The sequence below is a fragment of the Carassius auratus genome, unplaced genomic scaffold, assembly GCF_003368295.1.
Source record: "Carassius auratus strain Wakin unplaced genomic scaffold, ASM336829v1 scaf_tig00214604, whole genome shotgun sequence".
NCBI lineage: Eukaryota > Metazoa > Chordata > Actinopteri > Cypriniformes > Cyprinidae > Carassius > Carassius auratus.
In genome coordinates, this window is record NW_020527735.1 from 369,340 (window position 1) to 391,605 (window position 22,266).

Here is a 22,266-nt window from a genome sequence, read left to right on the forward strand (position 1 = left end):
GAGAGATTTTTTTTTTTTACTGGAGGAAGAATTGATTTGGATTATAAACTCATGTTTCGTCTTGATGCATGCGTTTCTTACAAATACAGTTCTTCTTTTTACAAGACTTGTGGATTATTGTGATGTTTTTATCACTTCTTTCCGACGGCACCCATTCACTGCAGAGGATCCATTGGTGAGCAAATGACGGAATGCTTAAATTCTCCAAATCAATTGCCATGACGAAACAAACTCGTCTACATCATGGCTGACTTAAGGGTGAGTATTTTCAGCAAATTTACATTTTTGGGTTAACTATTCCTTTAAGTTTGCCCATAGGCCCGTTTTTTGTGCTCATGCAAATGCAAAATGCTATTTCCTGTAACATCTAGTTTATTGTTATTGCCTCAAATTCTTGTGCCATGAAAGAGCATTTACAAAATGTTACAGGGTTCAAAGTGATGGTTTAAGAAAAGACAAGTGTTTTGCTGAAAAGGCTGAGTTTGCATTTCCAAAAAAGCCCCAACGCTTGTGTTGAACATAAAACTGAAAATTATACACACATAAATGAGTAAAAAAAAAACATTTATGCACATACTGCACACACAGACAGAGCAGCCCACACAGAGTCATGCACTACCTGATTAGATTTCAGTGCTACTACTAGTTCTAGACAGGCAACTGTTACAAGAAAACTGAACGAAACTTAAAACAAAGCAAAACAAAACATCAAAAACACCATATATATATATAACAAAACTATACCTAAAAATGAAGACAGTTTTTTTTTATTTTTAATTGTTTTGGATGTGGAATGCACTGTAAACTTTGAATACTGTTGTAAGATGTCCCAATATTGTTGTAAAGAGTGACTGGACAGTCATGGGTAGATCAACAACAGTGCAACAGACTGTAATATAACAATGTAATAACAAATAACCATGTTTGAGAAACCAAGTAGAGTAGATATTTAAACCACTCTTTTACACCAGTCTTTCGCTTTTTTTCCACCACTCTCACCTCCTGTCTTGTGGGTCCACACTGCTGAAAGTCACGCTGCTGATTGGATAATGTCTCCTGAAAAACACCCTGAAACCCAGACCTCTCATAGTCAAACTCAGTGTGACAGTAACAGTCTGTTCTCACATTTCTATTGTTCAGGGAAAACTGAAAATAATATGGTTATACTTTTCAAAGGCAAAAAGTGGGATGAGTAGGCCTACCTGCGCTGACTGTCTGTCAGTGTTATGCCCTGGGCAGACACCTTAAAGTGAACCACTGTCGCAGAGGGCCGAGGGCTGCGTGACATTGTGGCCCCTGTGGCCTTAGCGATAGCCTGGGGTCCCGTGAGAGACTCGGTCTCAACTGAGTTCAGGTACAGCACATTGCAGGCTGAGGAGAGACTCGGAGGTTACAGACGTTACAGTTAGACGTAACACATGAGGACAGACGTGCTGGTTCACACTCACCTGCTCCCTGTTTCAGAAGGTCTGCAGCTGTACTCATGTTACTGACAGGCTGAACCTCCACGACTTCACCGATTGGGTCTGTGAGTATGACATCAGGGTTTATAGACCAGTCTCTGAGATTCAAACACTGGCAGTTTCATAAATACAAATCTTGTGATCATATCTGTTTGCACTACAGTAAAAGGTTTTGTTTTGAAAGAAGTCTCAAACTCAACAAGGCTGCATTCATTGGATCAAAATACAGTACAACAGTAATATTGTATAATATTGAAATATCATTACAAATTATAGCTGTTTTCTATTTGAATATATTTGAATAATATATTTAGTTTATTCCTGTGATGCAAAGCTGAATTTTCAGCATCATTACTCCAGTCTTCAGTGTCACATGATCCTTCAGAAATCAGTCTAATATGATGATTTGGTATTGAAGAAGCATTTTTTTAATACTGCAAATGTTGAAAACAGTTGTGCTGTTTAATATTTTTATATAACTGTGATACATTTACTTTAATGAACAGAAAGTTCAAAAGAACAGCAATTATTTAAAACACATATCAATGCATCGTTGCTGTATTAAAATAATTGTCAAAACAATTGGAGCTGTATGTCTAATATTCAGATGTATATAACATTTTGGAGCTGTATATATAATATACAGTACTAAATAGAAGTGTATGTATGATATTGTGCATTATAAAATATACATTAACTACCAATTTGACTATGTATAATATTTCATATTGTAAAATAAATATAATTTTTTTTTTAGTTGAGCTGTGAGTCTGATTTGAACTTTTTTTAAAAGTGGGATTTTTTTTTTTTTTTTTACAATAGACAATAAGACAAAAAATAGACAACACATTTTGTATATGATCTATAACTTATAAATTATTTACAACATTGTCTTCGCTGTCCGCATACAAAAACAAACACACAGTCCAACCAGTGTTGTCTGATTCACAAAAATGATTCTTATTAGCGCTTCTTTTAATAAATCAGTAAAAAAATTATGATTTGTCAGTCTGAATCCGTCTAAATTTAAGACCAATTAATTATCTGTCAAAGTGGAGTTAAATACAGTCAAAAAGTAAAATCAATAAATTAAAGAAAAAAATGTAACCTAACAAAAAAATTACACTGTTTTGTTTGGCATTGGTAGTAAGCATCTATAGTACAGAATATTGTTGTAGCTTAATAAAAAATATGTTCTGTCATTTTTTGTTGTTTTAAAGCATTCCTGTCTCGCCTTATGTTGTGTCTGTGCTTTGATCATTCAGTGATATCTCAGCGTGGTGTGTTGACGTGTGCTGTTCTGTTTACCTTTATCAGGGATGCGGAGGTCACAGGGCAGAGAGATTGGTGTAATGGAATGCTGATACACCAGTGCTGAAAGACTCCCTACCAATGACAAAACACATACAGGACCTCAATACTTCACTTTCATAACACTTCAACATGAGTTACCTTTAAAACTGCTGTGCCAGACTGCAAAAGCACCAGAATATAGCCAGACGGCAACTGATCACAAGCATAAAATAACTTCTCTAGCTCTCTACTATAGAAAAACAACACTACATCAAAGAAATTAGCATCATCTCAACTTCTACAGCTTTTTACGAAGCAGCATTCTCTGCTAGAGTACATGATGGAGATATCATGGAGATTGGATAGTATTGCTGCCTGAATACCTTGCATGCATAGAGCAAAACGCCCCCCCCCCCCCCTCAGATATCACAGAAGAGTGCAAACTCATTTTCACAACAACCATAGCTCAACTTGGCTGTTTAATTTACTCCAACTTTGGTTTAGGACCGCAATAAATTTCATAATAAAATGTCATACGGGTTTGGAATGACTCAATAATTAGTAAATGGTGACACAATTATCATTCCTGGTTGGATTATTGATTTAAGCTCTGATTTAAACCAGGACTGAGCTTAATCAGTGTTTGGCGAGCCACCCCGTAGAGTTTTATAGTGGATTCCTGAAGTGCTCACCAAAGTAGGGCTCATTTTGACAGCCCTTAATCTTCACTCCTCGAGGCCCTGTCTCAATCAGGAAGTGTCGAACCAGCTGTTCCAGAGGGTCTCCTCCTGCTAACAGACAGGAAATGATATCTTTAAATGTAAACTATGATGCTAATGTTGGTTGTATGCCAAAATTATAATATTGCACTTCAGTTGTGATTAATCGAATTTAGATAAACATACATAAACATTGGTTTTGTAGTTAAAAATTTGAAATTCACAGAATTTCAGAAATTCTATTTACAGTTAAATTTGAATTGAACTTCTACTTTCTGTTTGCCGCCTCAGTTCAAATTGGCAATGGCATTCTCAGTTCAAATCTGTATGGAGCACAAGCTTATGAACCAAGGTCATGAATCTGGGACAGGACTATCTGTCCAGTCAAAGACAATTGTCATTATAACTGTAATTCTGTTTGGTGCAGAAATGACACACTTCAGCTTTAGCTCTAAATTCCTGCGATGTTTAGCGCTGGTAAAGTACTTCAGGTGTAATCATGTGTTTCCTGAGCAGACAGAGAGCTTTGGGAGCAACACTAAGGCAAGATAAATGTTTTCGTGAGGAAGTGCCTGCAGATGTGGCGTACCTTTGCTGCTATGGTTATTGACGTTGGGGGGTGGGCTGGCAACTTTCAGGGCCAGACCGTAGGCCCCCTGGAAAGAGTTACTGTCTCGGATGAGGAAGGCCCCTGGCTCTCTTTCCTTCAGTGCTGCAATAGCTGTTGAACAGAGACAGGACAGTTAAATGAGACATTGCCATTTAAAACATAGATCCAAACATATGGAACAACAATCTGTTGCAGCATATGCAAAAACACTACAGCACAAAAGTAAAGCATCAGTTTTGCTCATACTAACATTATGAAAAGTGCAAGGACCAATAATAAGATATGGCTGCATTTACATGAGCAAAACTGTTTACACCAATATCTATAGCAATCAGCAATAATGCTGGGTATTGACAGACATTTCCTGATCTAGTTAAATTCTGATTCGATTCCAATTCATTTGAGTATATTTTTGGAGGGAACCCAAAAAGAAAGCCACCGCTGGCCATTATTTTGCATTACACACTGAGCTTCATTTTTACAAATGTAGATTGTACAAATGAAAATTAAATGGAAAATCAGTATCTTAACCCAGCCCTTATTAGCAGCTGGCTACGAATACATCTCTAAACTGCATTTAGTTTTATATAGTTGAAAGACAACAGTGGTTTTCTCACCTTGCTCTCTAGAGATACCAGGTTTATACCAAAAACGAGAGCTGTCCTGAACAAATTTCACACTGACACGGCTGCCCATCTCACCCTCCACAACGACTTCACCCTGTCCAGCGGGCATGGTCAGCTCTCCTACTGAAGGGGAGAAGGTAACGTGGTGTTGCCCAGAGGGCTGATGGCTCATGGACCCCCTCAGCATTCCAGACCTCCCGTTGGGTGATCCTGGCAGGCCAGATGGGCGGCGTTTCTCTGGGAGGGGAGGCTGTGGGATGGAGGTGGTTGGGCACCCCGAGTAGGAGCCTGGTGGAGGAGATGGGGTGCAGCAGACAGGAGAGACAGGGAAGGTGGGAGTGGAGCTGGGGCTGCCATCCATACTGTGTCCCGCAGGAAGTGAGGTTTCAGAGCCCAACATCAGCTTCCTGCCCAGCGTGGCAAATCCAGGCACTGGGGGTTCAGGGGAGGATGAGCTCTCATGTTCACCAGTGGGTGGTTGAGGGGAAGCAGGGACTGAAGAAGCAGAAGTGGTGTCTGGTTCAGGAGATGGTGATACTCCATTGCTCTGCAAGTCAGCTGGGATGGACTCGGATGGGATGTGAGAAGAGAGGTCGGTTGTGGGTGCTGGTTTAATAGTTGATTGTGGTACCATTACCCCTGTGGGTGGCACCGTAGCATCAGTTGGCGAGCTGTTTGTCTGTGGTTGGATGGATTCTGATGGAGGTGTTAAAGGGGCGCAGTGTTCTGCTGAGCTTTGTTGGGCGGGATGTGTAGTAAGTGGGGCAGAGAGATTTTGGGCAGTGGTGGGTGTGGCAGGAAAGGGGTGTATCTCAGGAATCTCTTGACTGGAAGAAAGTACCGCTTGCCGAGACCCAGGACTGGTACTGTTTGACTGTAGGGCAAGTGGATGCGTCCTGTTGTGGGAGTGGGCTGAGCTGCTTTCACTGTTAACATCTCTTGAGTCATACTCATGGACACTCAGGCTAGGACTGAAAAAAAGGAAGAAGAATAAAACACAATATTGAATAAAGTCAGCAGATAACATTTTCATATACTGTAGGAGTAGCCATCTGTGCTCCTGGGGGACTACCTGACTGCAAATGTCAGTACCAACCCTGCTCCAACACACCCTCTGTTATTTTCAAGTTACCCTGACCACATTAAAGGCCTTATTGCAGGTTAACCTCCACTGTCGATATCATTTTTAAAATGTCTCAAAAATGGTCTTAAAGACCAGTTATTAAATTTTTTGGTATTAACAGGTTTTTTTCACACAACTCGGTGATGACGTCACGTTGGGGAGAAGTGGAGGAAAGGTAGGTGTAACGTTGTGATAAAAACTGGGATGAGGAAGAGGTTGCAAGAACCAACATGTATGATGGCCTGCAGCAATAATTTCGAACCTGCCAGACGTGAGAGGGAAAATGACGAATTGCCAAGAACTGATGGCCGTCAAAGCCAATTAAATGCATGGTCCGAGGAGAATGAGTGGAGAGTTGGAGAAGTGTCCTGGTGAGTTGGTATCATTTAGGAACGCAGCAATGAGCATTGGAGCTAGTCTACGAGCAGCAGTGGACAATAACGACACACATATACCGGTATATATATTTTTTTTACTGTCATTGGATAGCACCGAGTGAAAAATCAACGTTTTCTTTATATCTAGTGGCAGTTATCATGACGTTAGTTTGTTATACTTTGTCTTTGTCTTCTAGAAATAGAAGGCATCATGCTAGCTATATGGGCGTTTCTAAGCATTTATCTTTTCCTCCGGTGAAAATGTTGTTGAAAACGTATCCGTGTGTCTGTCGCTGTGTTAGGCAGGTGCCATCCCATGGAAACTGCATTGGAAAGCTTGTGCTGTAAGGAAAGTTTTGGTCGCTGTTGGTCGATAGCTATCTATCTATCTGTCTATCTATCTGTCTATATCTATGTATTTATCTATTTATCTAGAATTTGTGCTTGAATCTGAATACTCTCGTATACTACTTGTCTCTTTAGTCACTCTCAATGCTCTCAAGGCGGGCTTTGGAAATTCTCTCCCCAAGGTGACTTAATTCAATGCATTGTGGGGGAAAGGAGAATCGTTGCAAACCGCTGTAAGATAGTACCTACGTTTTCGTATTATATTCCGTTTTGTGATACCTAACAACATAAAATACAATGGATAACAGTTTAAATGTTTATTACCAACATGCAAATTGCACAAATTAGTTGAAAAATTAACCTTGCAACACTGCCTTTAATTAGCTGGTTCAGTTGTGTTTTAAGGGTTGGATCTTCAGCTTCAGGTGGTTTAGATGTGTTGGATTAGGGTCAGACCTAAACTCTGCAGGAGCATCCCCACATCTATTGATAAATGCATTTACCTTTCCTGGAATTGCAAAGGACTGCTTGTGTGGACTGGTGTTGGAGGTCCTGAAATATCAGAGGGTGTTGAACATGGGGCATGTGGATCTTGATGTGTCCGCCGTAGGGAACCATGGGTAATGTGACTACGCCAAGCTGTTGCTTCAGAGGTGTACTGCTGAGGGTGGGAGTCTGTTTGGTTATCTATAGGTCTGCTGCCATGGTGCACTGGGCCAGGGCAGGAGGCGGAGGGAGGGGGAAGAGGGGACGTGGACTCAGACTGGTAATCCGAGGCATAGCCGCGACTCTCTGAGGGAGAAGGCTGGTAGGGGGAGCAGGGGCAGGTCTGGTGTGGTGTTTGATATCCACTGGAACTGCTGCTGTACTTGAGATCCAGATGGGCATGAGAGTGGGACCGGGAGGGTTCTGGATATGCAGGATGGCCTGCGGGAAGTGGATCAACATTAAATGCTGGTAATTCATGACCGTGAGGCCCGTAGGGGGATACGGTAGCCCTTCTGTGCCAGTATTCTGCCTCTTGTTCTCTCTCCCACTGTAGTTCTGCTTCTCGGTCTCTGTCCCACTGCAGAGGCATTTCTCTGCCCCTTCTTAGCCCTGACTCCTGGTCCCATATCTCCGCCCCTCTTTGCATATCAGCCTCTCTGCCCCGTCTTAACCCAATATCCCGGTGAAGCTCTGCCTCCCTTTCCCAGTGTATGCCCTCCTCTCTGTCCAAATGGAGGGTGCGGAAATCTTCTCGCCGTAGACAGCAGTCTCGACAGGGACAGCTGGGTGTCACTAGGCCATCTATCATCATGACATCGTGGTAGGGTCCGCTGGGTTTTTGGTGATGTGGATGACTGTGGTGATGGTGGGGGTATGGAATGTACTCGTCCGCCCTACAGAGCAGTCGGGGATTCAGACTATGTGGAGGTGGACTGATCTCTTGGGATGGATATGGACACAGGTGGTGTGATTGCCCCTCTGTGCAAGTGCGATGAAGGTAGAGCTGTGAACTTTGTTGACGGTCCCAAAGAAGATCTGGTGGTGGCAGGGTTTGGTGAGGATTGGCACTGTGGTGTTGGCAAAGCCCAATGACAGATGGCATCCCTGGAGAAGGAGCCCCCGTGTGTCCATTAGTGTTGGTGGGACGATCAAGGCAGTATCCATTAGGTAAGTGGTGGAGTCCATCGCATCCAGGCTCAGCACAACGCTGGGATCTATAGCCCACCCGACATGAGCATGAACGGCCTAACCTCAGTGACCCAGTCCTTTCAGGAGGCAAGGAATCACAGTCATCCAAAATGGCCGTCTCTCGGTCACGATCCCTCCCTCCATCTCCTTCAATCCCACCCAGCAGACGCTCAAGCTCCTCCCTCTCTTGCTGAGTAGGCGGGGCCTGTCGAGTCGGTTCATCGAGCTGGCCAGGTGGCACAGATGAGTGTCCAGAATCAGTACTAACAGACTGAAGCTGACTTGGCCTCTCCTCAGAACTCCTTGCAGGGCTTCCATTGGTGTAAGGCAGGGAGGTGGAGCCTGCAGCACAACGCTTTTTTACTTGTGCATACAGGCTGCCATCTAGAGGCCCATGTGTGTGTGCGATATCTAGAGGGATGTATGGGAGTTGTTTTTTTAATCAGTTTTCATTGCAAGAAAGAATTTAGAGTTTTACAATCTGCACTTTCAAATATTTCTCTAAAGCCCACTTAAAATATCATTCAATGTTTGCAGATTCAAATTCTTTTCCTGTTACAAGTTATATTACAACATTATTATCATTATTATATACAATAGTAAAGGACATAATACATAATTTATTTGAAAAAGTAACTTCAGTATCAAGGTGAAAATTCTAAATGCAAACACTAGTGTTATTAACTAATGTGACACTTGTATGCTGTTAATTCAACACTGGTTATGATAAAAATACACAATAAAAACATCTGCCAAGGTGTTAATATGTAAACCTGACCATTTGTTATGTGCTCATGGTTGTGATGTCATAACCATGGTTGTTTCTGAATCTCGTTTTTGCCACTTAGTTTCACTAATCTGATCTGGCAACACATTGTAAACCTTGTAAAGAGTAGTATCGACCTCTTTTATTTCAAAAGAAAAAAGCAAAATACACTATGTTCCCTCTGAAGGCTTGAATAAACACCAGTATGTGGTTGTATGAATGAAAAGTTGTACCCTCTAGGCTGTCCTGATGTCTCTGATTGAAGTTCTCATAAGAATCCCAGCGCACCACAGGATCATTCATGTTATAGTCAACGCTGACAGCTGGATCATTCCTCTGGCTCGCCCTCCCTGAATCAAACACACACACACACACACACACAAAATATGAAATTACAACTAAGTACATCTGCATTATAACACAGTTAATGACCTCACAATGTGATAGAAGCCTGCTGTTTCAATGGGAAATGCTATGTGTCAGCTCAGAAAAGCTAACTGGACTTGTCAAACAATTGCATGGTTCCTAAAAATGTAACTTCACAGAGCTTCATCTGCAGCTTAAATAAGGTTTTGACATTACCTTTGATTTTCTCAGGCCCAGATGAAAACACAAACTCCACTGTGGCATCTGAGGGAAATCTGTCATCTACAAGAAAAAGTGGGAATAGACATTGTTAATCATTAGAAAAACAGAAGACCCTTTCTAATAGCTAATAATATTTGTCATTAATAATGAGCTGTGTATATAATATCCTCTCCGTACTACACACTTTATACATAAGTTTATGATTATAATGATGATTAATATCTAGGAATTTTCCCAGAGTTTTAGAAGCAATTGAAGTTGCCTCCCATGCTTGTATGTAAGCCCATAGAGAATCAGTTTTCACGTGAAAGTCTGTATCTCATCTCAATCACGCAGCTGTGGTGCACACGTGTTACCCAATGGGAACGAGGGTGATCATTTATGGCACAGCTAAAAGAACACAGACCACCAAAATAAAAAAGCACATCGTAAAAAAACAAAAAAAAAACAAGCTCAGCTGATATCCCAAGGCCATTTCAGCTCACGGCAGTCAGAGTTGGACAGACGGCTCTGGTTTTATTGTAAAAATATATGAGCTTGGCATATGATTCTTGGCTTCTCCCTCTAAAAAATGTACCTGAACAAGCTTCATCCAGTTCCCCTTTGCCGAACCAGAGCTGAGCACCATGAATGGTGCACGTATGAAACTGCAGTCGAAACACAGAGTCCCTCTCAGCAGACTGAACCCGTCTGTGATAACATTTAACCTACAAGACAGACAGAAAAGGAGGCCATAAAAGTGACAGAGAGCAAGAGTAAGAGATTAAAGTGATGGAAATGCCTATGGTTCTGACAGTTGTGATATATCAGTGTCAGATAAAAACAGCCCCACATACCATGATGTCTCCTTTCAGCAGCAGTGCAGGCTCAATAGTAACAATCAGCCGTCTGCTCCCAGAGCCCTGCACGTCACTACAAGAAAGATAGCACACATACTCTTTAAACTAGATTTTTTTTTATGAACATATGAAGGGTTAAAACTCCACTTCTTAATGCTAGGGTATTGCTAGGGCGTTCTAGGTGGTTGCTTACTAAAGTGAAAAAGAGTCCAGCCCCAGAGTTTTTATGATATTCTGGTCTCTATACATGGCCCCAGGTCCCTCCTATAATCTAGGTTTATGAAAACCATACGTCTGATTGCTTGGAAAAGTTGCAGCACAAACAGTGCGAGCCAAACTATGTGCCAAATCTTAATACTTTTATTATTAGTATTAATAAGCAGCAGTGATAGTGACACCTCTGTCCTAGCAGACACCTCTAATTATGCTTTAAATGATGTGCATGTCTACAACACAACCTCACTCACTATATGCCAGAAGTGTAGACAAGCTGCATGGACTGATAGATCTTCAGGAAAGGGAAGAAACCTGTCAAGAGAGTGAGGAAAAAAAGTGAGATATGAAGGAGGAACTGGCAAACTCCCTGTGTCTCTCTCTCTCCTCCACTGCAAAAGATTAAAAACAAACCTGAAATGTTTGTGAATGTGAGGGAGGTTTGTTTAATGAATACTTATGTGCTCATACAGACACATATTACCTCAGTGACCTTATCGAGGGCTTATGTGTGAATGAATTCAGGGAATGAAGTTATGCAAATATTCACTCACCTCCGTCTTCCTGGAAATTGGGGATGGTAGGAATGAGGACATGATGGAGGAAGAGTGGGCTGCTGTTCATTTTGATGGCCCCTGAGAGCAGGCCTCCGAAGTAATAGATATACCTGCAATGTTGCAAAAATATAAGTCATGCAAAAAGCATATAGAGAGCACAAAGATCAATAAAGAACAAAAAAAGACAAAGGGATGTGCCTGTTCTGAGAGGGTTGGAGAGAGGATGACACTTTATCTTCACAAAACTTCCTCATGGTCAATGTGCTGAGGGCCTGATCTGCCCTGTGTGCACAAATGCAGTTGAAGAAAAAAATAAAAATAAAATCAGAGACATGCTTGTTAATTCTCTCCATTATGACTAAAATATTTCTTTCAGTATTTCTATTGTAATTATGTATGACAAAGCTCCTTTTTTGGACAAACACAAACCAAGAGACATTTTATCATTTAGATTCAGTTAAAATATTCATATAAATAAATACAAGTGTATTTAAAATCATTGATATGAAATCTAAGTAGAAGGGCTGAACTTACCCTGCTGATATCTTGCTGTAATGCATGTAGGCAGCAATGATAACACCCGTCTTTCCTTTGTTGCCCTACAATTCAACCAATACGTATTAATAAAACTGCTACAGAAATGATTTGCACTTCAAATCTGTTGCAAATGAAGAAGACATTCAGACAGTCAGGACCTTCCTACACCTTTGGGCAACAAAGTCTGAGACCACTGTTGAAAAGACAAACAACTTGAGTTAAAGATATTTTGAAGAAAAAAAAATTAACATGCATTTCACAATATGTTTATTTTTTTATTTTTTTTATAAAGCATTTTTTTTTTCAGCTTTCAAGCAGCTGCTAGGGTGTTAAAGGTGGTTGCTTATATATTTTGCCATGTTTCCCTTTTGCATTAAAGACAGCAAGTTTGTGTAAAACCTGATGATGGCGAACCATCTTGAGCTTCAGTGGAAGAACATGTGACCGTCCGAACATTTCTTTGGTTTAAAATACAAAAAGTCTCAAATCTGTGTTTATATCCAGGTTTAAGCTGCATTCAAATCCTAAACGTTTTGGTCCAGCTGAACATCAAAAACAATTCAATATCTATCAGTGCTTTCTCAGTCTTAGTTTTTTTCCCCCTCACATAAAACTAAAAGCTTGTCAAATCAGACATCCTCTCAGGTCTGGCTTCATGTTATCATCTGTGGTGAAGCTCTGCAGGGTGGTCCTTAAGGGTCACGTCAGCACCCTTTAGTACTCTGTCACTTCCTGTGACATGGCATGAACTGTAAAAGACTAAAATGACCTCTGACCTTACAGTGCAGAACGACCACATGCTGGGGGTCAGAGTTCAGCCAGTTCTCCATGACTTTGCACATGGCACAGATCTTATCCAAAGGAGGAGCGTGCATATCTGGCCAGCCGAAGTCATGAACCTGAGGGAGACAAAGAGAGACTTTTTAATCTTGGGTGGTGTAAACAGACCTTTAAAAGTTCAGCCGCAAAGCAACTAGCAATATAAACACATAAAACCATAAAAGCGGAGCCCCTACCTTTGGGTTTAAGCGGGTGATGTCATTCCTTCGCTCAGACAGATTGAATAACTGTGGGAGGAAAATGGACGGGAACAATGAAAATGCTTCTAATACACTGAAACTAAGTAAACGTCCCTCAGTAAATACACGCTGATTCACGTACCAGAAACTTGTCCTGGTGTTTGGACTTGAGCATGGCTGCCACCTCCCTGAGGTTCAGGCGGTACCGCTGCTCTTCCAGCAGAGGAGGGAAAAAGACACAGATGATCCTCTCTGTGATGTATGTGAGATCGAAATCATAGTGTCTCTCCATCACTCTGTCCATCACCCGATCCACGCTGAAGCTCCTGAGAGAGAGAGAGAGAGAGAGAGAGAGGGGAAAACCAACTTAAATATCCCTGAAAAGCTAATAGACATCAACTGAAAGCCACAAAACTTCAATTTCCTGAGTGATTAAGGTGGTTAAGCTGTTTTTTGGAATATAGTAGCTGGGTGGTTGTTGGTCCAAGATGATCTACAAACATCTACATTGACCAAGATGGTCTACCAAGTCGAAACCATGTCCACCAGCTTTTAGCCGCAATAATTCAGCATCTGGAATTGCTTTGACCAGATGGAAAAAGCTACCAGAAAGGATGACTGGAAAACAGATGAGAGAAAAGGGATGGACAATATCATTGATTCTTTACTATTTATTATTTTCCTTTTCCCCCCACATAAAATAACACATAATCTGACATTTATCATTTATGTTTTAAAACTGTTAAATGTAATCTTTAGGAAATAAATAAATATTAATTTCTATTCTGTCCATTATATGCCTGAATTAGCATTTTAACAATATATATACAAAAAGTATCCCACATAAAATAAAACAATATTTTATATTTATAATTAATTATTTTGCCACTAGAATCATCATAAAGGATCATGTGAAAGTCCAGTGAATGATATTTTACCGGACAGCTGGGTTTTGATTGAACACAGCTGAGCTGAACTAACACAGATTAGCTCTCTGCTCCTCACCACACTGCAGCCAAAAGAGATTTCTGACTTCTCACATCAAATCCAAAGGGAATAAAACCCTGCTGAGATGAGGTAACTTATCTGAGATAAGTAGAGATTAGCTGAGGAAATAAAGTCTCAGAACTCAAGCATGCTCAACCACTTCTGAACGTCATGGGCTGAGATTTGATGCTTTAAAAGCCTTTCAGCCAAACGTACCTCGGGAGAGTGTTTCTCTGTTTGCTGTGGGTCAGAGACTTGGTCGAGCCCTGGAAAAAGACAAAACGATATTATACCATTGTGTTTGGACACAATAAACTAAATAAACTTTTGTTTAGTTGACACGACAGTGAATTACAGAAAATTAAACACTACAGAAAATTAAACACTGGCTCTATGACTTCTGACATCACACTTGTAACAAATGAACACATGTATTGCAGTTCAAAGATGTTTGCCATTGACTTCACTACTAATGAGCTCATGAAGTGAAGAAGACATGTGAATACTGAAACATTAACTTAAAATCTCAGGGGTACTTCAAATATCAATCAATATTTCAGGTCAAAGGGGCTGACCAAAAATCCCTGATCTAGAGGAACAGCCATGTGCCAGTTAGCGTGAAAGACAATGAAAGAGAGGAAAATGTTTTCATCTTACCAGATGCTGAATGTGTCTAGAGGAGGACGTTCCCCTTCGCTGCAGCAGATGAGAACACAGATATAACATCATGAACGGAGCAACAACTCAGAAATGTGCTTCCAGAAGCATCATGCAGTCTGTACTGTGTCAACACAACTCAACTAAATGAAAAGAATGAAACTAACGACCTACAGTAACTTTACAACTCAGTTACAATGTTACAATATTTCTATTTAAAAATATATCACAGTTTAACAAAAATATTTATCAGAATAACCAGATAAATCAGATCTTGAGCAGCAAATCAGCATATTAGACTGATTTCTGAAGGATCGTGTGACACTGAAGACTGGAGTTATGATGCTGACAATTCAGCTTTGACTCACAGGAATAAATTACAATTTAAAATATATTCAAATAGAAAACTGTAAATTGTAACAATATTTCCAAATATTACTGTTTTTACTGTCTTTATAAAAAAACATAGCCTTGGGGAGCATGATAGACTTCTTTCAAAAACATTAAAAAAATTGTACCAACCCTATACTTTCGAACGGTAGTGCAATAAAAGTTTCAAAATGAAGCTTTTCAAACAACAAGTATGCAATAAAGTAATTTTTACCACTAGCATGTGAGTGAATGACAGTGTGAATGAAAAAGTGAATAAACGGAAAATGGTAAATGAACTAGAAAGTAATCAGTGAGTTATCCAGTAAGAGGGAAAGAGATGGTATAAATATAAGAACAAAAAAACCTGATAAAAAATTATTGAGATGCATTGAGTGAAAATATAACAGATACAAGGAAGGACAGAAAAGGTCTTACCAGTTCGGAGGGCTGCGCTGGGATGCAGGCTGTGCTGATCTGAAACAGAGAAAAGGAACATGACTCAAACACTCATTCGGTATCTCCTCCACCATCCAACACGGCCTCGTTCCCCGCTCCGTCCCGGGATGAAGGGAAGGGAGTGGTGAAGCGGGATCTGTCTGGATTGGGAGAAAGGAAATGCTTCCCCAAAGCAACAGATAAGCAAACTATCTGCTGATAGCACTGAGACTGGAGAAAAAGTGAGATGCAAGGGATTGTGGGCGATGGGCAGTAACCAAACACATTAGTATGCACATTCCTCTCGCATGATCTCGTCCACAATAACAGGACACAACAACATAAATTGTGGTTCAGTATTTTTATGACGGGAAACCGACAGACACACAGACATGTTTACATGTCTACATGTTTTGTTGCACAGGGTAAAGGGGGCGGAGGCGTCATTAGTGTGCTTACAGCAGTGTGTGTGCAATGACATTCATGCTTACGTAACATGAAGCCCCCCCTTCCCCTCCCCACACATCCGATCCCCTGCCCTGCCCAGTCATGCCCTGTTTGTTTGGCCTCAGGAAAAGGGCTGAGGCAGGGAGAAGCGCAGACGCTACACTAGGCCTTGACCTACGACTGCCTATGTGTGTGTTTGTGTGAGTCTAGGGAGTGAGAAAGAGAGTTATTAAAAGACTGTATGTTTTTGTTCAACACAACCACGACTTATGAGGCTCTGGAGGATGGAGGGACTTGGGTGTTTGGGTATTTGTGTCTCCAAATAAATGCCAACACTGAGTTCTGTGGCTTTTTGCATGTCTGTTAGCATTGAGCTTATCTATACGCTAAAGTAGCTACATGTTAGCATGGCGAAAAGTAAACTTTTTATTAAAAGTTCACATTTAACTATTTGACCAAAAATGGTCCAAAAGTACTGATGACTCATCCTGCACTCATGGGCGTGTCCTTTTGTCCAATCAAATTCTCTCTTGATTATATGTACAGAATGGGTCTCATTCATGAAACACGAGCAGAACAAATTTTTGTGTAAATCGCGTGTAAAGTGGTTTTGGCGTAAATTTTCGGATTCATTAAAACGTTCGTATTTTCCAAATGTCAGTTGGTACTAAAGAAATCTACACCTGCTCCCAGCCACGCGTAAATAGTGCGTTTAACGTCTGAACGTTTTGCTCATTAATACGGCTGCATTTTAATTCACCTTAATCGGGTACATATTTACACAGCATTTTGAAAAAAATATTATATATATTAATTACATACGGTTTTTTTTTAACTTTTATTATGAGAGCCAGTAATAGGATCTGTAATATGCTGCCAAACTTCCTTTTTTAGGACCTGATACGCCACTATGTACGCTTGAAAATAAAATGTGGCGTTTTGAATGAACTTCTGATAATAAAACTTCAATTTCTGCAGCTGACAAATGTTTCTTTTTCAGTCGCTTTTGAGAAGACATGTTGAAATCCTTCGTTTGGTGTCATAATATGATGCTCACATATAGTTGTCAGTCGGATTTAATGGGCGGGATTTATGGTAATTGAGCGTGAGCGTGTACGCGCGTCCCATTTACGACTGATTGGAATTCATTAACACACACACACATATTTCACTATCACATCTGACGTTTACAAAGTTTTTGTGAATCAGGAGAAGAGTTTTCGGGAAGTTCTCTTTACGTGCAAATCACTCAGATATTTACTCGTATATTTACGAATGTTTCATGAATGAGACCCAAAGAGTTTTAGTAGCTCACACACATAGCTCAACTTTTGGACATAACGCATCCCTCTATTTCCAGTTCGATGAATGCATCTGATAAACCAGCAGAAATTGTTAACACTTCTTTCTTGACTCATTATTTGATTTTACGATATTTAATTCAAAATGTAAAATAACAATTTTTAAGCTGCATCTAGTGCATACTGTGCTGTAAACAGTGCACTACTACCCCAATAGGCCGTGTTCGTTCACATTGATGTTTCAGTGTGTTGCTAGGTGGGATTTCATTATAATATCAAGTTTCCTTTTTTCTTGGCTAAAAAAGCTGCTATCACATTTGAAGAAAGTGAACGATTATGTCTCAAAACGCATTGTGGACTCAGAACTCAGAAGAATAATATTTCACTCCAGTGGAAAAGAACATCTTCCCAATAGTATATTAAGTCGAGAAATCTCTCTATTTCTTCCTTTTACCAGGTGTAAAAGATATCACTGGCTCTGTGTTAAAGACATCAGCTGCTGAGAGCCAATTACTGACCCTCACACTCTCTAATGCTCTGTCGCTATGAGCAGATGCTTTAATTCCCTGGGAACATTTCCCTGCTTGCTCTGCTCATTTCCCCCTGCTTCCATTTAGCCATTCCCTTTTTTTCTCTGCATGTCTATCATTCCATTAACATTTCCTCATTCATACTGTTCATGTTTTCATGCAGCACTTGTTCACCCTTTCTCTTCCTCTATAACGGTAGTTTGATATTCACTTACAAAAATGCAGCACATTTGCATCCAAAATACAGTATCGTTCAAAGAATCGGTAAGGATATATATATATATAAATATCTTATGCTCAACAAAGCAGCATTTATTTGAATAAAATATAATACAAACAGAAATATGATTCAAATGTAACATTACAACACTCACACATATTTTGTTTATTTATATTTTCAATGTGCAATCTTCAGAGTCACACTATCCTGACACTGAGCTGATCTGAAGAATCGTCTTTTTGTGATCAATTATCTTTTTATTAAGTAAGTAAGCAGTTGTATTGAATTATTATTTTGTGACACTGGTACCTAATCCCACGTTACCTGTTTTTTTATGTTCTAAAGGAAATGTGCCATTTCTCGGGTGTTTTTATAGCATGTTACTGCTGTAGATGGTGGGTAGGATGTTCTTGGTTCGCTTACAGACCAGAATCAAAAGAGGCCTCCACCCAAGTATAGATATGTGTTCGTATGGGATTTGTTTTACTTTCTGTTATTTCATTGTCCAACAGTCTGGAAAAAGTAATATCACATCTCTTCCAAACAATATTTGAGGTATCACTCATGTGTCCGTAGCACAAAAAGTGCTGGATACGCTATGTGCCAAAGTTGAATACAAAGGATTATGGGCTTGTTCAGACCCCGAAGAATGAGCAACAGCCGCTAACAAGAGTAGCTGCTATGCTATTTTGGTGGAAACTACAGTTACCATGGTGAATTTTTATTGCTGCATCCAAAATACTTCTTTCTTTCCCCTCGCTAATCTTTTTCCTCCCCTCCACGCCAATACTCTTGTTTCTTCTTTCTCTCTCTCCATCACTCGCTCTGACTTTCTTTCTCCTTATCCCATCCACACTTTCCGCTTTTCATTTTTCCCTCATTTTACAAAATGCTGATGCGTTGCACCTCCCTCAGACCGACCGGCCGGCCTGCAGCCAGAACAAACTCTGAATCCCATCGGTAGGGCCAAAACTTATGCACAACTCCTGCAGCAGCCTTTCATCCTGTTTTTTTAGTACATTTGTCTTATTCGTTTTTTCCCTCCCTCCATCTGTCTCTGAAGTACCAGCAGCCCACGGTTCTGTGCCCCTGTGTTCTCCTGCGAGCTCCGAGGAACATGTTCCCACGTGTAACGGGACGTTTAGGGTGAGGAGCGGTCCACAGGCGAGTACATGTGCCAAGTGTAATACCTCAGCAGTAGTAAGGAAGGCTATTCACGTGACAGCGATGTGTTTTGACTCCAGAGTGACTCAAGCAAAAAACGAAACACGGCTGAGTTCATTACTGACGTCACGCTTGGAGTAAGAACTGCTGTTTGCTTGTTCACACAGCAACCTTACACAACCCGTAGGATGTTTAAGGTAGTGATGCACATAATAGCCAGTAGAAATACAAAATAAATAAATACATTGAAAATATGGTACTGTATCATATGTGATTCATGGAATCCCTAACTGAAAGTTACAAGGCAAGAAACGTTTTCATTTTTCTTTGCATATTATGCGTACAAATAAGAGCGAATGTGAGCACATTAAAAAATATATATAATAAGCCATATAATAACCAAACCAGCTAATTAACTGTTAAACATTAGTATGAGACAGATGTTCTTGTGGCTCGATGATAGAGCACTGTCTTAGTAGCGCAAAATGTGTTAGGTAACACGTTAGGTAAAAAAAATTGTTAGCCTGAATGGACTGTAAGTCGCTTTTGGATAAAAGCGTCTGCTAAAAGCATAAATGTAAATGTCAAACCCTTCTCTATTCCTTAATTGGCTGTGATTTAGTGTGTGAACATGACCTCAAGCTTCGAGCAGCTGTGAGCATGTTTACACACACTCAACAGATCCCGCGGGAGAGGCTGGGAATACACACAGGTCTGCTTTCACACACACAACCTGATTACATCTTTTTATTTTGGATTGATTCCCTACATGGAGATCCATAACTGAGATATTCTCCAAACTCTAGCAGACAGCATATGTACAGTACACACAGACCAGAGCTATAACCATCCTCTAATTAACTCACTATCTTTCTCCTTTCGTCTCTCTAACAGGAGCTTCGCTATTACATCACCCCTTCTATTGTCTTATTGCCAAACTAAACAGGAATCAGAAACCTCTAGAGTGAAGCAGCCAATCAAAGAGATTAGATATGAATAAACCGAAGTAAATAAGTTCCCTGCAAATGGAGACAAATCTAAACAATTAACAGAACACAATCAGCAGATATCAGCAATGGAAAAGTCCCACCTCTGCTGCAGTTGTTCTGATCTCATGTGTTTATACAATCCTTTATGGACGCTATAAATACAAAGACGTGGACATACTGGAGAATGTACTGATGTTATAGACACCTTTCTTCACTTGAAAGTTGTGCATATGGATAGTTTCCATATGGTGCCAATTAAACTGATGACAAATTGCAATGGGAAACTCATGACAGCTTGACTTTCTTTCTTTTCTTTCCTTCTTTTTTTTTGATAGAATAACAAACAGTAATTTAATTAGTTCTATTAGAAATAGTATGAGTCAGTGACACTAAGCTTATCTTTTGTGAGTCCTATCTATTAATTAATAAAGAATATAGGATACATAGATAAGCTTCTAATATTAATGAATCTATAGGCACTGTATATAGACAGACAAACGGATGATAGACAGACAGACAGACAGAAAGACGGATGATAGACAGATGGATGATAGACAGACAGACAGACGTATGATAGACAGACAGACAGACAGACAGACAGACGGATGAAAGACAGACAGACAGACAGATGATAGACAGACAGACAGACAGATGGATGATAGACAGACAGACAGACAGACAGACAGACAGACGGATGATAGACAGACAGACAGACGGATGAAAGACAGACAGACAGACGGATGATAGACAGACAGACAGACAGATGGATGATAGACAGACAGACAGACGGATGAAAGACAGACAGACAGATGATAGACAGACAGACAGACAGACAGACAGATGGATGATAGACAGACAGACAGACAAGACGGATGACATACAGACAGACAGACAGACAGACAGACGGATGATAGACAGACAGACAGACAGACAGACGGATGATAGACAGACAGACAGACAGACAGATGGATGACAGACAGACAGACAGACAGATGGATGATAGACAGACAGACAGACAGACAGACAGACAGACAGACAGACAAGACGGATGATAGACAGACAGACAGACAGACAGACAGACAGACGGATGATAGACAGACAGACAGATGGATGATAGACAGACAGACAGACAGACAAGATGGATGATAGACAGACAGACAGACGGATGATAGACAGACAGACAGACAGACAGACAAGATGGATGATAGACAGACAGACAGACGGATGAAAGACAGACAGACAGACGGATGATAGACAGACAGACAGACAGATGGATGATAGACAGACAGACAGACAGATAGATAGATGGCATGATACAGCATCCTAGGCTGCATCCGTGGTCGATTCCTTCATTTATACCTTTTAGCTCTGTTCTTTGGCATATACCTCTCCTTGTTACCCAACATTAAGAGTCGGATATAATCCAGACCTCTGAGTCACAAGCCAAACCTCTAAATGACGCAAAACGAAACAAGAACTGCTGGACAAAGCTGAGACACACAGATAGAGTCATATATATTCAAAGTGCAAACCATGTAAACACATGGCATTGATGAGCTCATAAAGAGGGGTGATGAAATGAACGATTTACTGGAAGAGCCCACCCATTCACTTCCCACTTATACCAGTTCATATCCCACTTCAGCACCAGTAACATGGGAAACAGGATCCCTTTAGCCTTGAAAAGTGGCGGAAATGATAATTCCTCTGATGGTCTTCTCTCTTTTTTTTCCTTTTTCTGCCCTCCTTAACCCCCCGTCTCTGAATTTTCCACTCTGGCACAAAGTCCTATTGCTCATAGGATGCATGGAAAAAAGAAAAATACAGAGTTTTGACTTTATGTGGTAAGACAGCATGCTAACTGTCATGGACACTCAAAAGTGAATGATTTGAAACATAAACAGCAACTTCACTTGCCACACTACTAGCGCTCTGCATTGGAAAACTTGACTAGCAATAATCTTAAATAAAGTTTTTGTTAGCATGCTACTAGCTTAAAGCCTAAATACTCTAATAAGCACAAAAAAAATCTAATTTCTTAATTCGATATTGAGTGGAGGTCGTCTCTTCTGACATCTTAAATTATTTTGAACCTGCTGAAATGAAGTATGCAAGTTACATTTCAAACCTTCAGTCTAAAGCAAGCTTCATGGTATCCTCCACAGTTGTGACAAACTGTGACTCTTGAACGGTGATTTGTCATGCAGGGTCAGCTTGACTTAAATGCTAAAAACAAGTTAAAGATGAGTCAGTTGCTTGTTAGTGGGCTGGGGGTTATATCCTGTGGTTTAAGGTTGTAGACGAGGTTGCATCACACCCGACAGGCACACAAACAAAGTGAGCGGTACTGACGATAATTCCCTTTCATCTCTGTTTTCAGGAAATGCATTTCGGGAAAACTTTACTGGG

The 22,266-nt window shown here is 40.4% G+C and overlaps 1 protein-coding gene across 6 annotated transcripts in view; it reads right to left on the reverse strand.

Moving 5' to 3' along the window:
• Positions 1-22,266, reverse strand: part of LOC113092495 (tensin-2-like) — a 48,646-nt gene that overhangs the window by 2,532 nt on the left and 23,848 nt on the right. For 5 of the 6 annotated variants that reach the window (XM_026258115.1, XM_026258113.1, XM_026258117.1 and 2 more), the window contains 22 exons: positions 15,207-15,245; positions 14,400-14,438; positions 13,959-14,008; positions 12,898-13,081; positions 12,753-12,803; positions 12,513-12,635; positions 11,734-11,798; positions 11,398-11,481; positions 11,197-11,309; positions 10,897-10,957; positions 10,427-10,502; positions 10,168-10,297; positions 9,585-9,650; positions 9,236-9,352; positions 7,063-8,647; positions 4,703-5,682; positions 4,065-4,196; positions 3,449-3,547; positions 2,772-2,849; positions 1,449-1,526; positions 1,203-1,371; positions 1,000-1,068 (listed from right to left, as the gene is read on the reverse strand). In XM_026258115.1, coding sequence (XP_026113900.1) covers positions 1,000-1,068; positions 1,203-1,371; positions 1,449-1,526; positions 2,772-2,849; positions 3,449-3,547; positions 4,065-4,196; positions 4,703-5,682; positions 7,063-8,647; positions 9,236-9,352; positions 9,585-9,650; positions 10,168-10,297; positions 10,427-10,502; positions 10,897-10,957; positions 11,197-11,309; positions 11,398-11,481; positions 11,734-11,798; positions 12,513-12,635; positions 12,753-12,803; positions 12,898-13,081; positions 13,959-14,008; positions 14,400-14,438; positions 15,207-15,245 — 4,388 coding nt within the window. The remainder of the gene's footprint in view (positions 1-999; positions 1,069-1,202; positions 1,372-1,448; positions 1,527-2,771; positions 2,850-3,448; positions 3,548-4,064; positions 4,197-4,702; positions 5,683-7,062; positions 8,648-9,235; positions 9,353-9,584; positions 9,651-10,167; positions 10,298-10,426; positions 10,503-10,896; positions 10,958-11,196; positions 11,310-11,397; positions 11,482-11,733; positions 11,799-12,512; positions 12,636-12,752; positions 12,804-12,897; positions 13,082-13,958; positions 14,009-14,399; positions 14,439-15,206; positions 15,246-22,266) is intronic. The other variant, XM_026258114.1, reaches the window with a different exon arrangement.